The sequence below is a fragment of the Pelmatolapia mariae genome, linkage group LG18 (assembly GCF_036321145.2).
Source record: "Pelmatolapia mariae isolate MD_Pm_ZW linkage group LG18, Pm_UMD_F_2, whole genome shotgun sequence".
NCBI lineage: Eukaryota > Metazoa > Chordata > Actinopteri > Cichliformes > Cichlidae > Pelmatolapia > Pelmatolapia mariae.
Window position 1 is genome coordinate 3,276,217 of NC_086243.1, and position 19,866 is coordinate 3,296,082.

The 19,866-nt window shown below is 39.6% G+C and overlaps 1 protein-coding gene across 1 annotated transcript in view; it reads right to left on the bottom strand.

The window, feature by feature from the left end:
• rab2a (RAB2A, member RAS oncogene family) overlaps positions 1-12,953 on the bottom strand; it is a 28,734-nt gene extending 15,781 nt beyond the window's left edge. The window contains exons 1-4 of the mRNA XM_063461944.1: positions 12,752-12,953; positions 4,143-4,214; positions 2,495-2,562; positions 254-336 (exon numbers count right to left, since the gene is read on the bottom strand). Of these exons, the coding sequence (XP_063318014.1) occupies positions 254-336; positions 2,495-2,562; positions 4,143-4,214; positions 12,752-12,797 (269 nt within the window). The 5' untranslated portion in view covers positions 12,798-12,953. The remainder of the gene's footprint in view (positions 1-253; positions 337-2,494; positions 2,563-4,142; positions 4,215-12,751) is intronic.
• Positions 12,954-19,866: the final 6,913 nt, after the last annotated feature.

A 19,866-nucleotide genomic window follows, 5' to 3' on the forward strand; every position in this document is an offset into this window, starting at 1 on the left:
TTTCAGGGACAGCTGGTAAGCCAGCAGATGACAATGGTTAGCATTCAACACTAGCAACTAATGGGTGACGCCAGTCATTTATATACAGTCTACGATGATATCACAACATGCTCATAACATACAAGTGGAGATTATCCATAGAGAGGAAAGGATGCTTGTAATGTGACTGTAGTTCTACTGCGGTTCATCTCTATTGCATTGTGTCTTATAAACACTCAGCTAGCATGTGTATGATTGACTGACTGATTGTTACCTTGTGATGTCATAGACTAGGAGTGCTCCTGCCGCTCCTCTGTAGTAAGACCTGGTGATGGACCGGAACGACTCCTGACCAGCCTGGAGAAACACATGCATATATTAATAAACAGAAATTGAAAGCTGAATAATTGAAATGTCTGCAGACACCTGCAGAGTTGTCGGTTTTTCAAGGGCCCCAACAAAGACTTTGGCTTCACAGGTCTGCTTTTTTAGCTCTGCAATTCATTCAAACAGCCCAGCTCTTCTGCAAGCTCCCATGTTGTCTAGTCCTAATACATGTTATACATCAGTCCTGATTCTCTAGCAGAGTCCAGCTCTGGGTTTTCAGTCAGCTGGGGAGAGGACAGGACAGAGCACAGCCTGTAATGGGATACAATAGAGTTCTCTCTTTCATTCTCCATCTATCTTTCACAATCCCTTTCTTTCTCTCTGCTTGTATGTCTAACCTTGCTGTTTCTCCATATTTATGATGAACAGAAGGACTAGCTCTGCTAGTCAAGCTGGATCTCTGGGTCACCTTGTTCAGTGAACCCCACTACATTATTATCATCCCCTCGTTATCTCACTTTTTCTATGTCTTTCTTCGATCACTCATCTTTTAATTCTTTTTCCATTTATCCACAGACCTCCCCTCTTTCCTTCATTATTTTCATCATCCGGTATTCTTACAACCCCCCCAGTGCAATATCTATTCATGTTCTCTTGCCATTCAATGTACAGTAACAATGTCGCCTGTGTTCGTCCAAGCCCGAGCAGAAAACAAAACGACACTCTATCCTAGCAGCTGCAAGTCCCGTGCTGCTCTGACCTCATCTGAAACACCAGACAGTCAGACAGACAGGGAGGTGAATCATTCAGCCAGTCAGGGGACCAGGCTGTCAACTTCTCACCCAGCGAAGCAGTTGGTTTGTGAGTCAGAAAACTAGTGAGGACAGCCAACAAGCTGGGTAAGTTAGCCAGCTAGAAAGCCATTCAGAAGTTTGGTCAGTCAGTGCAGCAAACACCAAGTTAGCTGGTCACTAGAGCAGTCTGCTAGATGTTCAAGGAGCAGTCAACCAGCCAGCTATTAGTGAATAAATGATAAATAAGGGTGAAAGAGAGGGAACGCTGTGCCTGTCTGCCATCTGGCCAACAGGCGTGCATAAAGAAACACATAAGCATACATGTGGCAAGTGCAGCCTGCACAATAACCCAAGTGGCTTCTCTAACTATTAGGAGATTATGTACTATACAAATCCAAATTTGTTGCTGAGATTTTCACTTTGGCCAAACCCGGAAAACCAGGTAAAGACAATAATCTCACTGGTGGGTCCCCCAAAATGCACTATCCTGGGACCAGAGAACCAGGACTGAAATGCTGGTCCCTTTTCTCACACTGCTTCCTTAAGACCAGAGAACAGGTATTCACAGAGCTCTAACGCCATCTGCTGGTTAAAGCTGTAAGTGCAAGCTCTGAAAAAAAAAATCACAGTCCACCAATCCAAAAGTCACAATGTTACATCATTTTCTGGGACTGTCCCACAAATATTGCATGCATGCATTATTGGTGGGTCCTTGCTCTGTAGTGCTGCACATAAGTTAAATAATAATAACATAATAATATGTTCTGTAGAATTATTTTATACCTGGTAGCTATGCTTTTGGTTTTTGGCAGATGACTTTCTACTGTGGGAACTTGAAGCAGGCACAAGATGGTGCATATAACAGTTTTCATGCAAAATTCATTAAATATTTATTTCCAGGCACTTTACAAATTACAGAAATTAAGTTTTTAGTTCTGCAGAAATCTAAAGCTCTTTAAACCCTAAAACACAGGAAGGCTTCTTTTTAAACACAATATGAGAAATGCTGCAAAGATGACAGCACGCATTCCTCAGTATTCAAAGGATCCGAGTTTAATTTCTTTATAATTCACATTTGATCTTTAATTGATTTAAGATTTCATGTTTATGAGACCAAGCGATGATCCATGTGGTGCTCTCCAGCTCAAATATTCATGTTAAAATTCACTCAGACTCCCTAAATAAGATGAGCATTTGGAAGACATTTACTTTCACCTCTGCAGTTTTCGGAAAAAATAAAAGCCAAACAAAATTCAATACATTCCTGCCACATTATACTAACAAGCTTGAAACCTACATTTATAAGACTTAAATACGCTTACAGTTGAGGAAACAAATTCAAGTTATATTTTCTGTTTGAAAAAGAAAAGGTAGAAAAACAGTATATGTATTACCGTATCCCAGATTTGCAATTTGATCTGTTTGCCATCTATAGTGATCATCCTCGCGCCGAATTCCACACCTGCATAGACACAATCACAGAAGATGGATGAATAACCCTTTCTAAATAAAAGCTACACAGATCTTACCATTATCATCTGCCTGCAGGTAATGTGCAGGATATGGATAATGTCCTTAACATTATCGCAATTTGACAAATAAGCACTTGAAACACCTCAAAAGCTTTGCAGATCGGCCATTTGTTGATTTTAACCGAGATGATGAAAGAGATGATGAAAATCCATTTATAATTTCTGTTGGAGAAGTCAAACCCAGCACATCGGGGTCAACGACAGGGTTTCAGAAATAGTTTTACAATTTTCAAATGACACTGCTATGCTTTTCTTACTGCACAAGCGTATAGATCCCTCAGCCTAGTTCACAGGAAGAGAGATTTGTGGAGAGGTCTGATGCCAGACATTTCATTTTAAATATGAGGAAAGGTGAGGAAATGGACCCACTTGGACTTATCTCATACTCTCCAGATCCACCTTTATACAGACCATGAAGAGTACCACAATGTAAACACAACCTTAATCAATCTTATCTACAATCTTAAATAATGCTGATGGAGGCTGTGGGGCTTGTGTGATGGCTTCATGCTGTTCTTATCACACAACCAGTGATAGCAAGTGGTATGCATAATGTGTGTAATCTGAGGTTTGAATTTCTACATGACATAACACTTGATAAGGATTATAGATGCTATAATTACTGGGTCATCTGTGTTTTGAGTGCAACATAAATTGCCCCACAGACACAACAAAGTATACATTGCATTGTGCTTAAGATCAAATTTGAAGTTGAAATCACATATCTGCTCTTAGGCCAAAGGCTAAAATTGGACGTAAATATTGGCTCATCAGATTTATCAGTGGCTCCTCCCCTGTAGCAGGGGTGGTGTTCCTGCTGAAGCTGCTTTATGTGCATGTAATTTCCAACATGTGATTTCCAACTCATTCTTTCATTGTACATAGATCACACACGAGTTGGCAAGAGATCCGGTATATGGCTTAGGCCGCTGACCCACTCGGATTTAAACAGCACTATGGAATTCAGCACTGCTGAGAATCCATACAGGGCAGGGGTGGGTTTTTATTTTGATGGGCACACCATGCAGTCAATCACGTGCAAAGAAGGGCTGTGTGAAAGAAGGAAGGGGGGCAGACGTTTTGTGGTGGTACAGACCAGGTACACAAGCGTGTCGGGGAAAAATGAAGAAGTGAGCGAAAACGTAAAATGAGCAGCATCTGCATTTCAATAATACTGGAGACTGCAAAGCTGAGAGCTGGCTTTATGGCCATTCATACTGCACAAAGTAATTAAGCAATTTTCTGTAACTGATGCAATTGTAAGAGGTTATTCCTCTCTGTCAAATCTACTGGAGTTGTACACAGTAAAATCTGAATTATCTGAATATCAGAAGGGTTTTGGTTAACTCAGCATCTAATTACTTTTTACTTACTTTTTTATGCTGTTAACGTAGCATCAGCTATATTGCTTTTACTTTACTTTAGTCTGACCTAGTCTATCAAGTTTAATTAGTAAAAGTCATCTAATTATGCTTTATGTTTTTATTAAAAATGATGCAGGTGGTCTTACCGATGGTGAGGTCGTGAACTGGCTGAAACCTCTTGTCTGTGAACTGTAGTAATAGACATGACTTTCCCACACCTGAAAAAAAAAAAAAGTACACAAACAGAATTAAAGGGGATCAAAGGGGATTCATTCATATGCTGACAATAAAATACTACAAGTCAGAGCCACTGCTGTTTGTAGGTTGGCAAAACACCAAGTTACAACTCTTACATTTTTAATATAAGACAACTGGAGTCATCATCATGTTCAAATGACCCAGTAGGGAGCACACCATTTCATCAGCTTTGCTCCAGTTAACTATTAGCAAGCTAACTGAGCTATAAAAGGTGGCTAATTTTTATGTAGCCAAAAAGGCACTAATGAGCGTGCCTATTTTCAATGGCAATCCACACATACCTTCAGCTCTGAATGTGGCAAACTCCCACAGATACACAAACACTTACAAAAGCAACACTTTCATTGCTGACAAGCAACGCTCTGTCAGTGATAATTCTGTTTTAGGTAATTTATTCTCAACTGAAAAAAACCCCCAAAGCGAAACAGTGAGTTAGGAAGTCAGATGACAGGTGTTTGCAAATGCAATCATTAAATCAAAGACACATCGACTTAACTGCATTACAAACTACAGATGGAAATGGTGAGCAGATTCTCAGAGCGAGTGTGAGCTGTTATTTCCTCAACACAAATATCTAGAAGCATGACAAACACACTCAACAGGTTTGGTGCCGCAGTACTTCTACAACATTTAAAAAAGTTAGTGCTGATCCTTGTCACTGAGATGTGTGTGTAAGTGTGTAGTAAAAAGAAAATTTCCTTTAGTGAAGAGCAGTTACGAAAGCAAGGAAACAAAAGAAAAAAAAAATCCAGCAGTAATTCCTGCCACCTTGAATCTGCCCATTGCCACCTCCAAGGCTAATATGCTATGGTGAGGAATCACTTAAGGAAGAATATCGATGTCTATTGGTGACGAGATGCATTTTGAAAGCACTGAATCAACTTTAACTCAACCTGATACCATTTTAACCCTTTTATAAAAAGACCAAGAGTGTCAGGAACATTCAAGAAAATGGAGAATGCTGGTATAGAATGATTTACTCAGCAAATATGGTAAGTAAGGCTTTGGAGTCGAAGGGTTTGGGAGTGTGTGAACATATGTGTGTGTAAGAAGAAAAACAGGAGGAGGAAGTGGGGGAGGGATGAACACAGGAGAATAAAAGAGAACGTTAAGGAGACAGTAGCTGACAGAAACTCAAGGAGGTGCGACATGGTCTTCCTCTTCCATGGTTTCCACGGGTCACAAGTTGCTAAGCAGGGCCTGTGCGACGACGCTGTTGCTAGTAAGGGATGGAGGGATCTCGAGAAGGTTAAATAAAGGTGTAACAGTGAAGTCATTGTTACCTCCATCAGTCAACAGACACCTGCTCATAGCCACTCTTGCAGTACTAAAGCAACAAAACAGTAATAGCAATCTTTCTAATTAGCCACAATGCAATTAACATACATTTTAACATAGCAGAACTTTTCATTTCTGACAAGAGGTAACAGCTTGATGGCTGTGATACAGAGCAAAAGCAACCTGTCTACAGGAGCCTAGAATCAAAGCATGCTGTGTCTTTAAATGCAGAGCATGGCTACAATTGGAGTCATAATTAGTGACTGTGATAGGTTTCTGTGAATGTGCTTTCAAACAGAGTCTAGCTCTCACCAGATCTCGTCACGCAGAGGAAAATTTGGACATACATGCTGGGCTGTCAGACAACAAAAGGAACATGTTGACTGGATTACTGACAGGTGGAATAATTAAATTGTGCTTTTTGAGCAAACACCAGTATGACTCAACAAATGTGATCCACTAACAAGTAAAAATATCCACCTCCCATAGTTGTGGCAGATAAAATCTTTAATGATGGGAAAGCTCTCACAAAAGCCTGAACAGTGGACCTTTGACCTTTAGCAACATTAAAAAAATAGGATGCATTCGACAAAATGCTTCATAAACCACGGCCCTGTTCTTTAGACAAGGATACCTTGTAAAAAAGTATCCTTTTCCAGCTCACTTCAACAGTTGTCATAGTAACAGGTCCATCATGGCCGAGCACCTCACAAGTTGTCTCATACCATGGGGCAATTTCCCAGACTGAACTACTTCTTACCTTTATTTGATACCCATTTCAAATTGTTTTTAATTACAATAAATCACAGCTAACACACTTCAACCAAAATCGATTGAAAACCAGACAGTATAAAAGACTGACATCGCTTTAGGGTTTGAAAAGTGAGGATAATGCAACATACTTGCATTTTTTTTAATGGCCATCAGGGGTGACACCTGCAAAAGGACTTTTGGTTCCTACAGATCTTTGTGGGAAAACTGCCTTTGAACTCCATCTCTGTAAATACTTTCCTAATGGGATTATGGGTTTATGGGCTCAGTCATTCGTTTTGGGTATGAATAGCACATTTGTAAATTCTGGTCATTTTAACTGTAAAAAGAGGGAAAAACAGATGGTCACTGACTAACAACTTGTGACTGACAAGTCTGCTAGTATGAACCACGCTGTGGTGTGGTTTCAGCCGGTCACGCACCACTCAATTTTTGTAAACCCAGCCAGTTGGTGAGGCCAGGTTGAAAACAAGAGTGTACGATTGTGTCCATTTTTACCACCAGTTAAAGTGCAGAGATCTTGGACTGTACAGAAGGAGATATTGGACGGCTTGAAGAGTAAGAAGTTCTGGAGAAAACGTTGAAAAAGACAAAAACAAAAATACTGCAATCACTGTGCTTCCTCTTTCAACTTCTAGTCCTATATCAGTGTTGATGTTGAAGTTGACGTTTTGCTTCAGTGGTGACACCTATTGTCCACGAGAGGACTGCATGGCCTCAGTGCCAGTATAAATGGTGAGGAGGCATCGATGATGTCAGGACTTCTGACACAACCAACACAAAACCACAACAGACATTAACAGGACACAAATCAGCGAGTGACGTCATGATGTCTGTGTTCATGTTTTATACTGAGGATGCAGAAAGTGAGCTGATTTGTGAGCACCACAAACAATATTATAGTGAGAGCAGAGAAATGTCAAATGTAATGACTTTTCCCTTTTATTTTGCTCACAGCTTATCAATAATCACAACTGAAGTTTTCTGTGTGACTGTTCATGTAAAAACATTGGATGCTGTTGTGCTGCTGTACATGTAGTATGACTGCACTCTTTGCTTACCCATTCCAGACAAAAACCGTTAAAACTGTTAATATGCCAGGACAAATTGAGCATTACGTCCCTTTCCACCCTCATCCTCTTCCTCAGGCCTCATCTGCTGAAAAACAAGTCGAGGCTCTAACACATGAAAACGTCTAAATATGCTCACTTATTCCTGATACTGTTATTCTGGTCACTAAAAACGTCAAATGTTGATACCATTTCATCTCTAGCACTCAGAAATGTAGCAATTACGTTTTTATGAGGAGATGATGGATGTGGGCTGAGAATTAAAAGTATAACACAAGCAAAAAAATTACTATTTCGTTTGAAATGAGACAGAAAACAAGAAAACGCTGACATTAAGCAGGCACAAGACACAACCTTGTTGCACATGGTTGGTGCCGATGTGTTGGGAGTGTCCAGCAAGCCAGTGAGATGCTGCTCTGCTCATTTACAGCAGTAACTTGAAGCTTGGCAAGGTCAGCAGACTGCACCACAATCCCTGCTGAGGAATTTGACAGGAACTGTCCACAGGAACAGTTTTTTGCACATTAAGTATTACTCAAGTGCATTCAAGTGTGATCTGAAGCCGTCATCCCCGTAGGCTGTTGGCAGGGGATTTCAGAAGTTGAGAACAATATAAAATAGCTGAAGTTATAGTTTTAGAGATCCTTAAAACTTAAACTCAATCAGCATCCTATTCTGAATGAAGGACCCTACATACAACAATAATTATTAGACCCCAAGTTGTGGGACTATTTATTAATCAAACCTGGTCAAATTGCAGTCCCACAATCCTGACAAGGCAGATTTCACACAGTTAATATTTACTGTTATAGGTCCCCCATTAACCCAGTTTAATCACACATGAACGCAATGTTATCCCTCAAACACTACTGTCATCAGAAAACAACCTCAACTATGAATAACACACTTGTTGGCTCAGTTCACACTCCAGTCTGATCATTACCGCGAAGAGGTCTTTTAAATTAGGGCTTATGGGACACCGTACTCTCTATACCGCAAAAAGATTAATGATAAAAACAAGTCAAGGACAGGTAGTTTCTGTTAAGTTATGTTTCTGCCTGGTTACAGTTTTAGGTGGTTGTATGGACTAACATAGATATTACTAATGTTTGCTTGAGCAATTTTCTTTGGTATCAAAGGTTTCATAGACCAAATATTTGAAGCAAAACACTCAGGTGATTAATAACTAATGAAAATGTGTTAGTTGCAGCCTTTCTCATGAGCACATCTAAAGAGTTTTAAAAAATGACGGCATTTGTTGGGGGGCGAATTGTGGAAAGCTAATAATCATAATTATTAGACAGGGAAACTACACACAAACATTTACCACAACTCCACTGTAGGTTCCCAAGGATACCTGTAAAAAAAACTTTAGTCAAAGCAGATACACACGCAGGACTTAACAAAAGGTCCATGAATGAAGGGTTTGTTCATTTTAGCCAAAGACTGGATATTATTGCATAAAAAATCCCAACGAACTATAGCTGTGCATACTGAAATCTGTCAGTGCTTTTCATAATGAAAACTGCTGTGAAACAATGAACCTCAAATTCTCTGAATGGGGTCAAACTCTAAAATTTGAAAAGCTGGAGATCTACAGGCAGTGTTCAGTAGGACAGAGCCTATTTTTGGACGTTCAATCTGTACTGAAGCTATAATTTCTGTTCAGATGCAGTTTGTCTTCTGCAAGCTATATCTGAGGACAGCCTGGCCATGGGTCAGAGAGACAGTCAACACCGAATTAACTTTTTTCCTATGTCTCAGAATAGTCAATCCAATTTATCATTATTCGCCTGTGCAAGTCCCTGCTACTCCTTTAAGTCATAAAGCAAAGCATCTCCTCAAACACTCAACAAAGGGTTGAGAGAAAATAAGAGGAGAGAGAGGTGATGACACCTGGAATGATATACGGTAAGTTTTGACAAATGTCACATTTCAGAAAGCATCAGCAACACAGCAAGGATGCAGGCATTAGAGCAACAATGGGTAGACGCCAAATTAAAATGACACATGGACAAGTTAGATAAAGGTCAAGAAAATTTATAGCAGGCCATGAATCTACACCTAAGGTGAACAACTACCGAAACACATACTTCATGCCAAAAAAGGTAGGATGCCACTGGATAAAGTGACTTGTCTCTGTGTGTTTTTCCCCCTAGAAAGTCATACACTGCAGCTGTATTTCTGTATTAATTATAGTTATTATTTTAAAAGAAAAATCTCTGTGAGAAACTAGTTGAACTATTGAGTTCAACCAAAGAAAAAAAAAGTGTCAACTCTGAATACATGTCTGGCAGGCGGGGTTAAGAGCACCAGCTGTATGAGTGTATTAGCTGGGAATGTTTCCTCAGACTAAAATGATGTCTACGCATCACACCTTAAAACCCAACTAAAACTCACTGACTGGAAATACATCTTCCTCAGTCTTCAAGTGTAGATGAATGATTACACACTGCACTAAAAGACTGCCAATCTTACTGGTACTGACCATCTTACTAAGCACAGGGGGAAGATGGAAGCCTTAATGATTACTTTTCACAATAAAAGCCTCACTGAACATTGATTAACCTGGAGATCGGAGGTTTTTCTGGTGTTTAAACTTGTGGATTTACTTTGACTCAGCAAAGCAGTTACAAGGTAACAAGATGACACACCCAAGTTAAACTTGTCCAACTACTAATCTATGACTGGTTTTAGATTTTGATAACATGTGGCTGTACAGACCAGGAACCATCATATCGCCTTTAGGGTGAAGATAAGACCAAGATAAGATGTGTTATATTCTATAAAATTAAACATAGAAGAAACAAATAATTCCAAAATAAAATTATTAAATACAGTCATACAAAAGTGTAAAAACTGACCGCCTAATGAAAATACAAAAAACGATCACAGTCAAAAAGAGTTCTTCCAGAAGATGTCCCTTTCTCTTTCTGACACACTTTTCACATACAAAGGCAGGCAAATCGCCCCACACTTTGTCCACAAAGTTGCCACAAGCCAAGCTGATGTTGTCTAACTAGTTAGTTAAGTAGTTAGGTGGTGGCAAAAATGAGCATTCTACTCATACCAATGATTCACCCACTGAATTACATGCCTTGCAGACCTATGCACTGGGCTTTTTGTTGTTTTTTGCCTAAGCTACAGCCTGGTATTAACATTGTTTACAGATAAAATATAGCTCTAGAAATTTTCAATTTTAGCAAGGGAATAAAGAACCAGACAAATCTTTCATACTGTTATACCTGTTCAGCTAACATCTATTGACTTATGTTCACTAATAAAGGTGGCCTAAATCATTTATTTCTGTTTTGACTAAATATGATTGGGTGCCATCCTGCTGGTAAGCAAGAGATAAACTCCCCACTGTCTCCTTCCCCTCTCTCCCTGCATGTAGAGCAACTCGTAAGCAGCTTCGCTGTTCCCAGTCACCGCTACATAATTAGCAATAAGCATTGTAGCTTATGAACAGTGCTACATACATTGTTTGCAAGATTAAATCCCTTCTCCCCAACCCACCTTAGTTTAAGATGATCTGATCAGTCTGACTTGCATCATAGTATGATTACAACATTGCAGGCTAGTTTCTTACTTAAAATGACCTGTCTCCTATACATAAGTGTAACTGCTGACCTTTCTGTTGACAGAAATCACATGACCTAGTATAAGTAAACATCATGACTCCTGCACCTTTGAGTCTCATCATTGACAATGCTGGAAAATATATTTTACTCAAGCAACCGCTGGATAGGTTTTTACTTCTGAGAATCACTCTTGATGTATCTCTCAGCCCCAGGTGAATTGAGCCAGACAGAACACAGTCAGATATATTGGGATTATGTAAAGTTGTATTAAAATGACATATTATATGCAGAAAATGATGTTTTTACAATTATTTACTGTTGTATACAGTTACTACTACTCTGCCCCTAAACCTTTTTAGAAGCCTTTCTACTGATCACAACAACAACAAATCAGTGAGCCAATTAGATTTTCAGCTGGTAGACTAATGTTAGGTTTCTTTCCAGGGATTCCTGAAAGTGATCCCAAACACCCCACACTAAATTTGTAATGTCATATGATGAGAAGATGATAGCTATGGAACATTTGGCCCTGCAGCTTTTTTTGACACTAATATTAACTACATGTTATGTCCTGGACACCAGATATTTTAGTTAAAAAATAAATACAATTTCCCCCTAGAAATATGCTTGAAAAACAAAACGAGGCTAGCACTGCAATGCCCGCGTGTGTGCTTAAAAAAGCCTCGTGAGGTAAAAGTAAGTGGCGCACAGATGGAGTATTTCTGGTGTAGACATCTGTGTAATCAAGCTGGGACCTTTTCAACATTCACTACTGAAGATAAACAACATACTTGTACGAAATCATAACAGCAGCAGGCAGAACGTGACCCTGCTTGGCAATAACAGTGTAGTAAACATGAAGCCCACCACAGTGTACATCATCTAAGACAAAACTACATATCCGCACAATGGGAGTCTTTCCCCAATATCTATTTACTCTGAAAATTTTCTAGCTGCCTCTTGCTATCGCTGGCAGTTTACTAAAGCTCTCGTTGTACCTCACAGTTGTAAGACCTGCCTGCTTTTTTAAAACTGGTGCTATAACAGTATAATATAGAAATGTACCTGCAACTACACAGCGGTACCCCTCATCAGTACAGCCTGCTAACAGTAAACAGATGACAACACCGCCGGCTAACTGAGTGGTTTCCAGCACAAGATATACAAACCTACATTTTGGTAAATGAAGCGCAAAACATGGAACCATGCAACGACTCCAAATCGCGAGGATATATGCAGCCAGAAATTAGATCTGCTCTACGCCATTTCAGGGAATATTAGAGGTGCAGCTTGGCGTCTTGGCCTTCTCTGACAAGAGGCTAAGCTAATGTTTAGTAATTATAAGACATGAACAACAACAGAAATTGGTAGTGTGGTTGTCTGTCGTATGTAGCTGCAGTCAGTGAAGCATTATTTGGATGTCGTGACAGTCGGTTGCTAAATATTTGGTGGAAAAGCTAAAGCTACTTAGCTGGGCTGGCAAGCTGTGGCTAACACCCCCACCCTCGACGCAAAGGGACAAAAGGCCCAAACATTTATCAGCCGCTATCAACCTTGACACTCCAAGGCAGCTTGTGTAAAGATTCCTGTGTAGATTTTTAACACTGCCAGGGGTCGCTTATTGTTATCTAAATATGTTAATAGAGAAGGATTGGAGCTGTCATCCCACCCCTTCTGTCTCTGCTTTTACCACGTCATTGAACTATCCAACACTGCGGAAATACGCCGCTAGCTAGCGGCTAAGAGCTAGGTAAATGCTAACTGGCAGTCTAGCTGGCACTTTCTGTAACTTACCCGTGTCTCCGATGATGATGTATTTGAAGAGGTACGCATACGCCATGACCCCTGGTTTGTGCAGTTAGCTGTCTAGCCCGTTACACCTTCGTAAAATCGACCGTTAACCGTGTGAAGAAAGTGGCTGACAGACTGTTAGCCCGTTTCTCTCTGTCCGTGCTGAGGAAGGAACAATAAACAGCCAGAGCCTCGGCTCGACGTCACACGGTCCGCCCTCGCCACGCTACACAATGAGGTCTTCAGGGTCTGCTCGGAAATTTACGATGCATTTCACTACTTCCACTCTTAGTGGAAATGATGGGGGAAAAAATCACCTTTCTTCTAAAAAAAAGTCAAACAAATTTGTCAGGAGGTATTAGAATCACTTCACTTTGTTATTAAATGAATAAAAAATGAAATAAAAAGGGAGCAGAGATCACTGCTGCCACCTTCACAACATATAAAACAAATTCAAGGATAAACAATGTAAATGAAACCACACCGTGAAGCGGTATGCATAATACCATAAACAGTACCACATAGCAATGGCGATTCTAGGCTCAAACCTTTAAGGGGGCTCAGCTCCCAATCATAATGTCATGCATGCAGTGCAGTGTAATTAGTATTAATGGAATATGGTGTTTGCAACAAATATAATAAACCCCTTTTACAGTTGCAAACCTCAATTCAATTGGATAAACATTACAATGTTACCTTCAAAAGCAGCCTAATAGTTGGATGATCAATTGTAGTGTCAAAGAATAATTCAGAGATTTCAATCTAATACACCATTTTAGTGTGGAGCCGTTAGTTATTAAACTCAAGCCAAAGGCTCAGTCATTAAAGACGTTTCTGAATTATCTGTGGCAAAGCAGATAAGATGAGAAACATGCACAACATTATTCCAGTCTCTCAATCACACAGAGGCAGTCCACCAAATCATCAAGCATTTAAAGTAGCATTAAGCAGTACAGACACTGGGAAATCATCCTGCCACTCTATAATGGCAGGACACAACGCAAACTGTAATAGAGCTGTTTTATATTAAAGCTTTTGAATCCTGTAAAATGCTACTATTCATATCAATATGCCCTGTTTAGAATTTCCATTGGCATTTTTAAGTGTGCTACTGGAAAGCATGCAAAGCATCCACAAAATACATGAAAAACTACTTTATGAAAATAACTTTTATTTTTCCAGCTAACTTCACTATGTGCTCCCTGATCTTCCTGTTCTACTACAACCTCTCTGTCCTCTCTCTCTCTCCATCCTCTTCACTCAGCTAAAAGCTAGAAAATGACAACAAATATAATCTCATAATAGTTATTATAGAACAGTAATAAGTATAAGAGCGGTATCCACAACTGACAACAGGACAGCAGACTGCTTACATATGCAAACTCATCGTCAATAAATGTGGTAAAGCTACAGTTTCATCATTTTTGGTGAATTTGACTACATGTCCACTCTTACCAGTTTCTTTTTGCTCTCTCTCTTTGCTGTCTTCACCCTGCTCTCTGTCTTTCTCTCCCTCTCTGTCCTCTCTCAGTCTTAAAACTTAAATGTTACAGTGAATAAAAGGCATAAACTGATCCATATCAGTTTATAGCAATATTCAAACTGAATACAGGCTGCAGCTGGACATAGACAGGTGACATCATTTTGGCTCGTTGTCACTTGGATTTGGAGCTGTACTGTAAACAAACACTGAAGCCCAATTGCTTGAGTAGCCCAAAAAACAGTTTTAACTCACCTATGCCCCATAGCGAATGCCTTTCAAGTTTCAAGTGAGACCATGCTTCATGAGCTTTTTTTTAGTTTCAAAAAGACATATATATGAATTTACAGACTTCCCAAGGTCCATGTCAGCTGAAGGGACAGGGTAACCTGGGCCTGGACCCCTGGGAGCCATTCATCACAAAAGCATTGACTTGGGATGACAACTTTTATGAGTAAGTCAAATATGTTAATATCTCTATAGTTAGAAATAAAGCATGAAACAGACAATGTCATAACATTATTAGAAAAAAATGGCAATAAGATGTGGACAGCCACTTTGGGGCCCACAGTGGTTGAAATGTTATGAGGCCACGATTGTGTTTTGATGCTCTAACAGTCTCCTGCTGGCAGGTCAGCAGTCATGGCTTGGATCCAACCTCCACCACTTCTAACTTCCTCTGTTCCTCCTCCAGGTTTCTTATCTCAGTTCTTCTCTGTCCACTGTGGGGCTTCATATATTATGATGAGCCACATCTACCTGGGGAGCAGGCCGTGTTGGTACAGTCATGCCTTAAGACTCCCAGGTAGTCAGATTTATCCGTGTCCTTCAGCCGTCCCTCTGCTTGTGTTGTTTCTGTCGCTTGGTGAATTGTCATACCACTTTCTCAGATTGCACTTGTCAGCGATGTTAACCTAGAACCTAGAACCCATCTTGGCTGCATGTTGGAAGATGTTGTGACTGTAAGGTATGAAGCACCTTATTGCCAGTTGTCTTATGTTTTCCACTGCTCCAATGATAGTGACGTCACAATGAAGTTAATGCTCATAGCGAACAGGAATGGTGACGATCTCTTTCTGTAGGTAGTCTTTGGCTTTGAAGCGGCGCTTGAACCCTCTCAGGTAACTGCTGATTATTCCCTTGATGTGGTCTGGGATGTGATAGTGCTTCAGTGCTGTTCTGAGAAGATTGTGAGGATTTAGCCGAGTCCAGCCAGACTGCTGTCAGATTTCTTTGACCTGGCTTTCATGTATAATCTTGCTCAGGACCAGGGCCATTTTTTTGCCATTTTTCTGGGTTTGGGTCATTGAGGCAGCAGACTAAGAAAAGATGCTCAGACCCACTTCTTACCTGGCTATAGCCTCTAGGTTATCCAGCAGAAATGTTTTTCACCAATGCTTTCCCAAGGCAAGTAAGAGTCGTCATCTCTCCAGCATGTTCTCTCCCAGTTACACATGCAGGCTCCATCCTCGTCAGATGTTCTACTCTGAGTCGTCCTAGATGAACAAGCTCCTCACTCGTCTCTATGTTCCTGAAGTCAACTTGGGTAGCTGGGGATGTGGCTGCCAAAGCCACTGACTGCTACTTGATCTACAAAGCACCAGACCCTTATAGCTCCCTCTGCCCCCACAGGAGGGTGGGCTCATGAATCTTGTTCTGGGTAGGCCCGGCCAGGCCCAGTGGGCTAAGGCTCGGCCACTCAGTGCTCATTTGAGTTACACTTAATCTAACCCACTGCTGAAGACCACCAGAAAAAGTTTCTCTCGACAACACAGGTCTTGGGAACATGATTAGATGGTGATGGATGGAGGGGTTATTACAGTAAATCAGTGCAAAATATTAGGCCGTAAAAAAATAAATCTAAAGAAAGCAAAACAACATAAATCTGGGCAGACAGAATTATCAACAAGTTCAGAAAACAAGCCTGAAAGGCTTGGAAATAATATGACAGTGAGTAAGTTTAACCCCCCACCCCCAAACAAACCCAAAACATCCATTTGTAAGAAAACCATTCACTTTGCCATTACTCCTTGAGTAGTTTTACAACGCTTTAACATCAGTTTAATTGGGATTTTTCTGATTTAACATTATCTTGAAATAAAGTGTTATCTCTTTTTAATTCAAATGTGATTTTTTCACATTTTCAAAAGGAAACACTGGAAAATAAAATGCATCATCTTATGCAGCTATTCTTTCAATAAATTCAAAAAGCCACAATTTTCCACAAAATAGACCCAGCCTTATTTCAATCGCAGATTCTCAAAATTGTGCACTATTCTGATGACAGCTGTTATGTTTTAGGACATTCATTTTCTGGATAGACCTGTCTTTATCTACTTGTAATCCCAAAATGTAACAATTTATGTTCAGAGTTACTTTTGCCCTCATGACATTTTGTATGTCCTCACAGTGGGACACAGAAAATAAATTTGACTCAAACAACAAACTAAAGACACACAATGAAAACAATGTTGCCTTTGATTCCAGCCCACATCTAAGTTCCAAGCTCAACAGACAGCTGTGTTTACAGCATGTATTCAAGAGTTAAACCAACCGGTTACAGGTGGACATTTTAAAAGCAGTGATGTAACCTAGTCCTTGAACTTTAAATGGATCATTGTATTGTAGAAAACAAATTTTCAGCCATGCAAAGCCTGAAAGGAAACTCTGTGACCATTATTCACTGCACAGAAGAGCTTTGGCTCTTTGTAGTGCCTTAAACCTGGATTCTTTTTAGCACCGGGCCAGCAGAGGGCGACTCCTCTAATTGTAAATAAGTGTAAGGAAAATGGCCTTTAAGTTTTTTTGATCTAGTTAAGCTTTATTAAATAGAACGCAGTGCTCATTTATGATATTATTATGCCCCCAGTCAGAGTCAAAAAGAAACATAGAATAGGATCTACCTTCAGTTCTAGCCAGTAAGCTTGCAATATCGGTCCTGACGTGCAGGAGTGGATCTACAGAAATATTCCTAGGATGGCGTGAGGGTGGAAATCCCGTGGGGTGGCAAAATCAATGTGCAGGTGTTATATTCTGTAATATTTATTATATATGCTTAAAATACACCAAATGCAGTAAGTAGCCTATACACGTTTCATATAAACATGGTCAGTAACCTTCTTATTGGCTTTAGGCCAAATAATAAAACATTTCCGTTACATAAAAAAATGTGCATTTTGATTAAATAAACATGTAGCTCAATAAGTATAAAATCCAGAATACTACACAACATGAGGTGGATCAGTTGGAAATACAATTTTTCTAATTTCAGTTTCACATTCTTGTGTTAGAAAATAACTGTTATATGCTTACAAAATGTCAGGAATCTGCACTGTCATGACCAAGTTTTTCACCAAAAAGTAATTTTTTCATGATTTATTGGGTTATGACACTCACCTTCATTCAATTTCCAGAGTGTAACAATCAGCCACCTGTGCTAAATCTGAAATGCCCATGATGGTGATTCAAAATATGTTCTGGCACAATCACAGATTGTTGCTACTGACAACAAGAAATACATTTTTAATTTTTTGAATCTATATTGAATTTTAACTGTTGCTACGCTCAAAGTGTTAATGCTAGCTTATTTTAATTAAAACAAAACAAAACAAACATTGTCATATGTCAGAGGATTTGCTTTTTTTTGATTCAGCTATGATGACACTTGCGAAACTGAGAAAAGAAAAAGAAAAAAGATCCAAGGCTCTCTATCTTCTTTGCTGTGTGGGTAAATATAACACAATACCACTTGGTGGCAGCAAGCAAGCAGGTAAATGCAAAGCATGAAAAGAATTTTCCAAAAAGCTAATTAAAAACTCATTATTGACATGCTGAGCTGTAGTAACTAATTGTTTCTTACAGAGCAAAGTAATCTGACAGAATGTGATGTGTTTGATGGCAGAAAACAACAGGAGGAAATCACTCTGGACAGGAGAGGATATCGGCATTGATAAAGAACATACAATAAAGATGTGAATAGGTGTCACTAGGTAAGTCCATCAGGCTGATTGAAATACCAGTATTAAATAGAATAATTAGAGGCTAAATTCTGCTGGTTTTGAGTAATATCTCAGCAGTTTCATTGTATTTAAGTATCACCACAAGAAAGTGGCTGTGAATTCTTTTGGTAAAACTTTGTAAAGCACAACAAGATCAAAGTTTTGTTATAACCTTTAGCAGCACAAAGGTGAATAGAGATTAAAGCTTGTTCGGTAATCACATAGATTATAATCTATGAAATTTCTACATTCGATTAGTTTGTCTTCATTTCTTTACATCTGAAGTAGAATATATCAGAGGGGTTCTTCATCTTCCGACTTACAAGGCGGTGGAAGGCATGCAGCCACTGACTGCTTTAATTATTAATAAAAGGTAAAGGAAACAAAACTCAAAGTAGTATGCAACAGTGTTCCTACCTAAAAAAAACAAAACTCCGCTCATAGCTTAAGGTCTTGTGTTTGATTACACAACCACCACACGTTCCGTCTCCAAACAGGGATTTAGTTGCTCTTCCTGGGTGATACTATTACAGTTTAAGAACGCTCATATGTCATTTCAGCAGGAACTCCTATAAGGTTTTTTGGGAGTCAGAGGGTAACAACCTGTTCTGTTACTTAAGTAAAAGGATATGTTGTGTAATTTAAAAATTTGAGTGCAAATTAGACTTCTGCACTTCCTCTTGGCTCTTGGAAAATCTAGCAAATCCCATGATTTGGTAACTTTGGGAATTTCAGATGGGGAGGACACTCCTGTTGGCTGTTCTTTAAATGCTGATGCTCCTGCACATCAGGGGAGCTCTTCTTCATTTAGCTTGCTCTGAGGACAGTTTCCAAGGACAGTTTCCTGATAAAGAATGTAGGGTAATTAACGAGAGCAGCCTGGAGGATATGGATTAGGAAAGGAGGGAATGAACAAAGGAAAAAATGTCAATACTATGAATTATTTGTCCCATTTGAGACTCCACCTCCCCAAAAATACAGTAAAATTGAAAAATATATAGTTAACTTACAAATGACAACAACTGGTAATTAAAGAATGTATAACAGGGTGAAATATAAAGCACTGTTCAGTGTTCAAACTCATTTGTGATAGGCCATGAAGTTGTAGCCAAAGGCTTCTGTGGGTGTTTGAGAGCCATTTTCTTTGTCCATCTTGAAGTCATCAAGTCTGAAGTAGAGTTGGCCTTTCACTTTCACTCTCATGCTGCTTTTTGCATGTTTTCTCAACCACTGCTGTTTCCTTCACCCAAGGGTGGATCTGTGGCCTCCAACAGAAACACCAGCATGACCTTCCTGCCAGCATTCCAGCACACACACATACACACAACCACTGTGGTTCCGAAAACAGCAGAAAGGGTAAAAGATCATAACAAATAAATCAAGAAAGAAAAAATAATTAAAGCCGATATGCTTTACAGTTTATTTTCACCTCTGAACACAGGGAGCATACAGGGCAGGGAGATGAAAAAGAAACACTGTTCTGACATTTTATGCCAGGGTGAGCAAGCACACCTGCAGAGACACAGAAAGGAAGAGAGAGAGAGAGGAAGAGAGAGAGATAACAGTAGAGCAAAGTAGTGAGAGAAAAGAGGCGGAGCAACACAGAGTAAAGAGCTGCTCAGAGAGGCAAAACAGTCTGC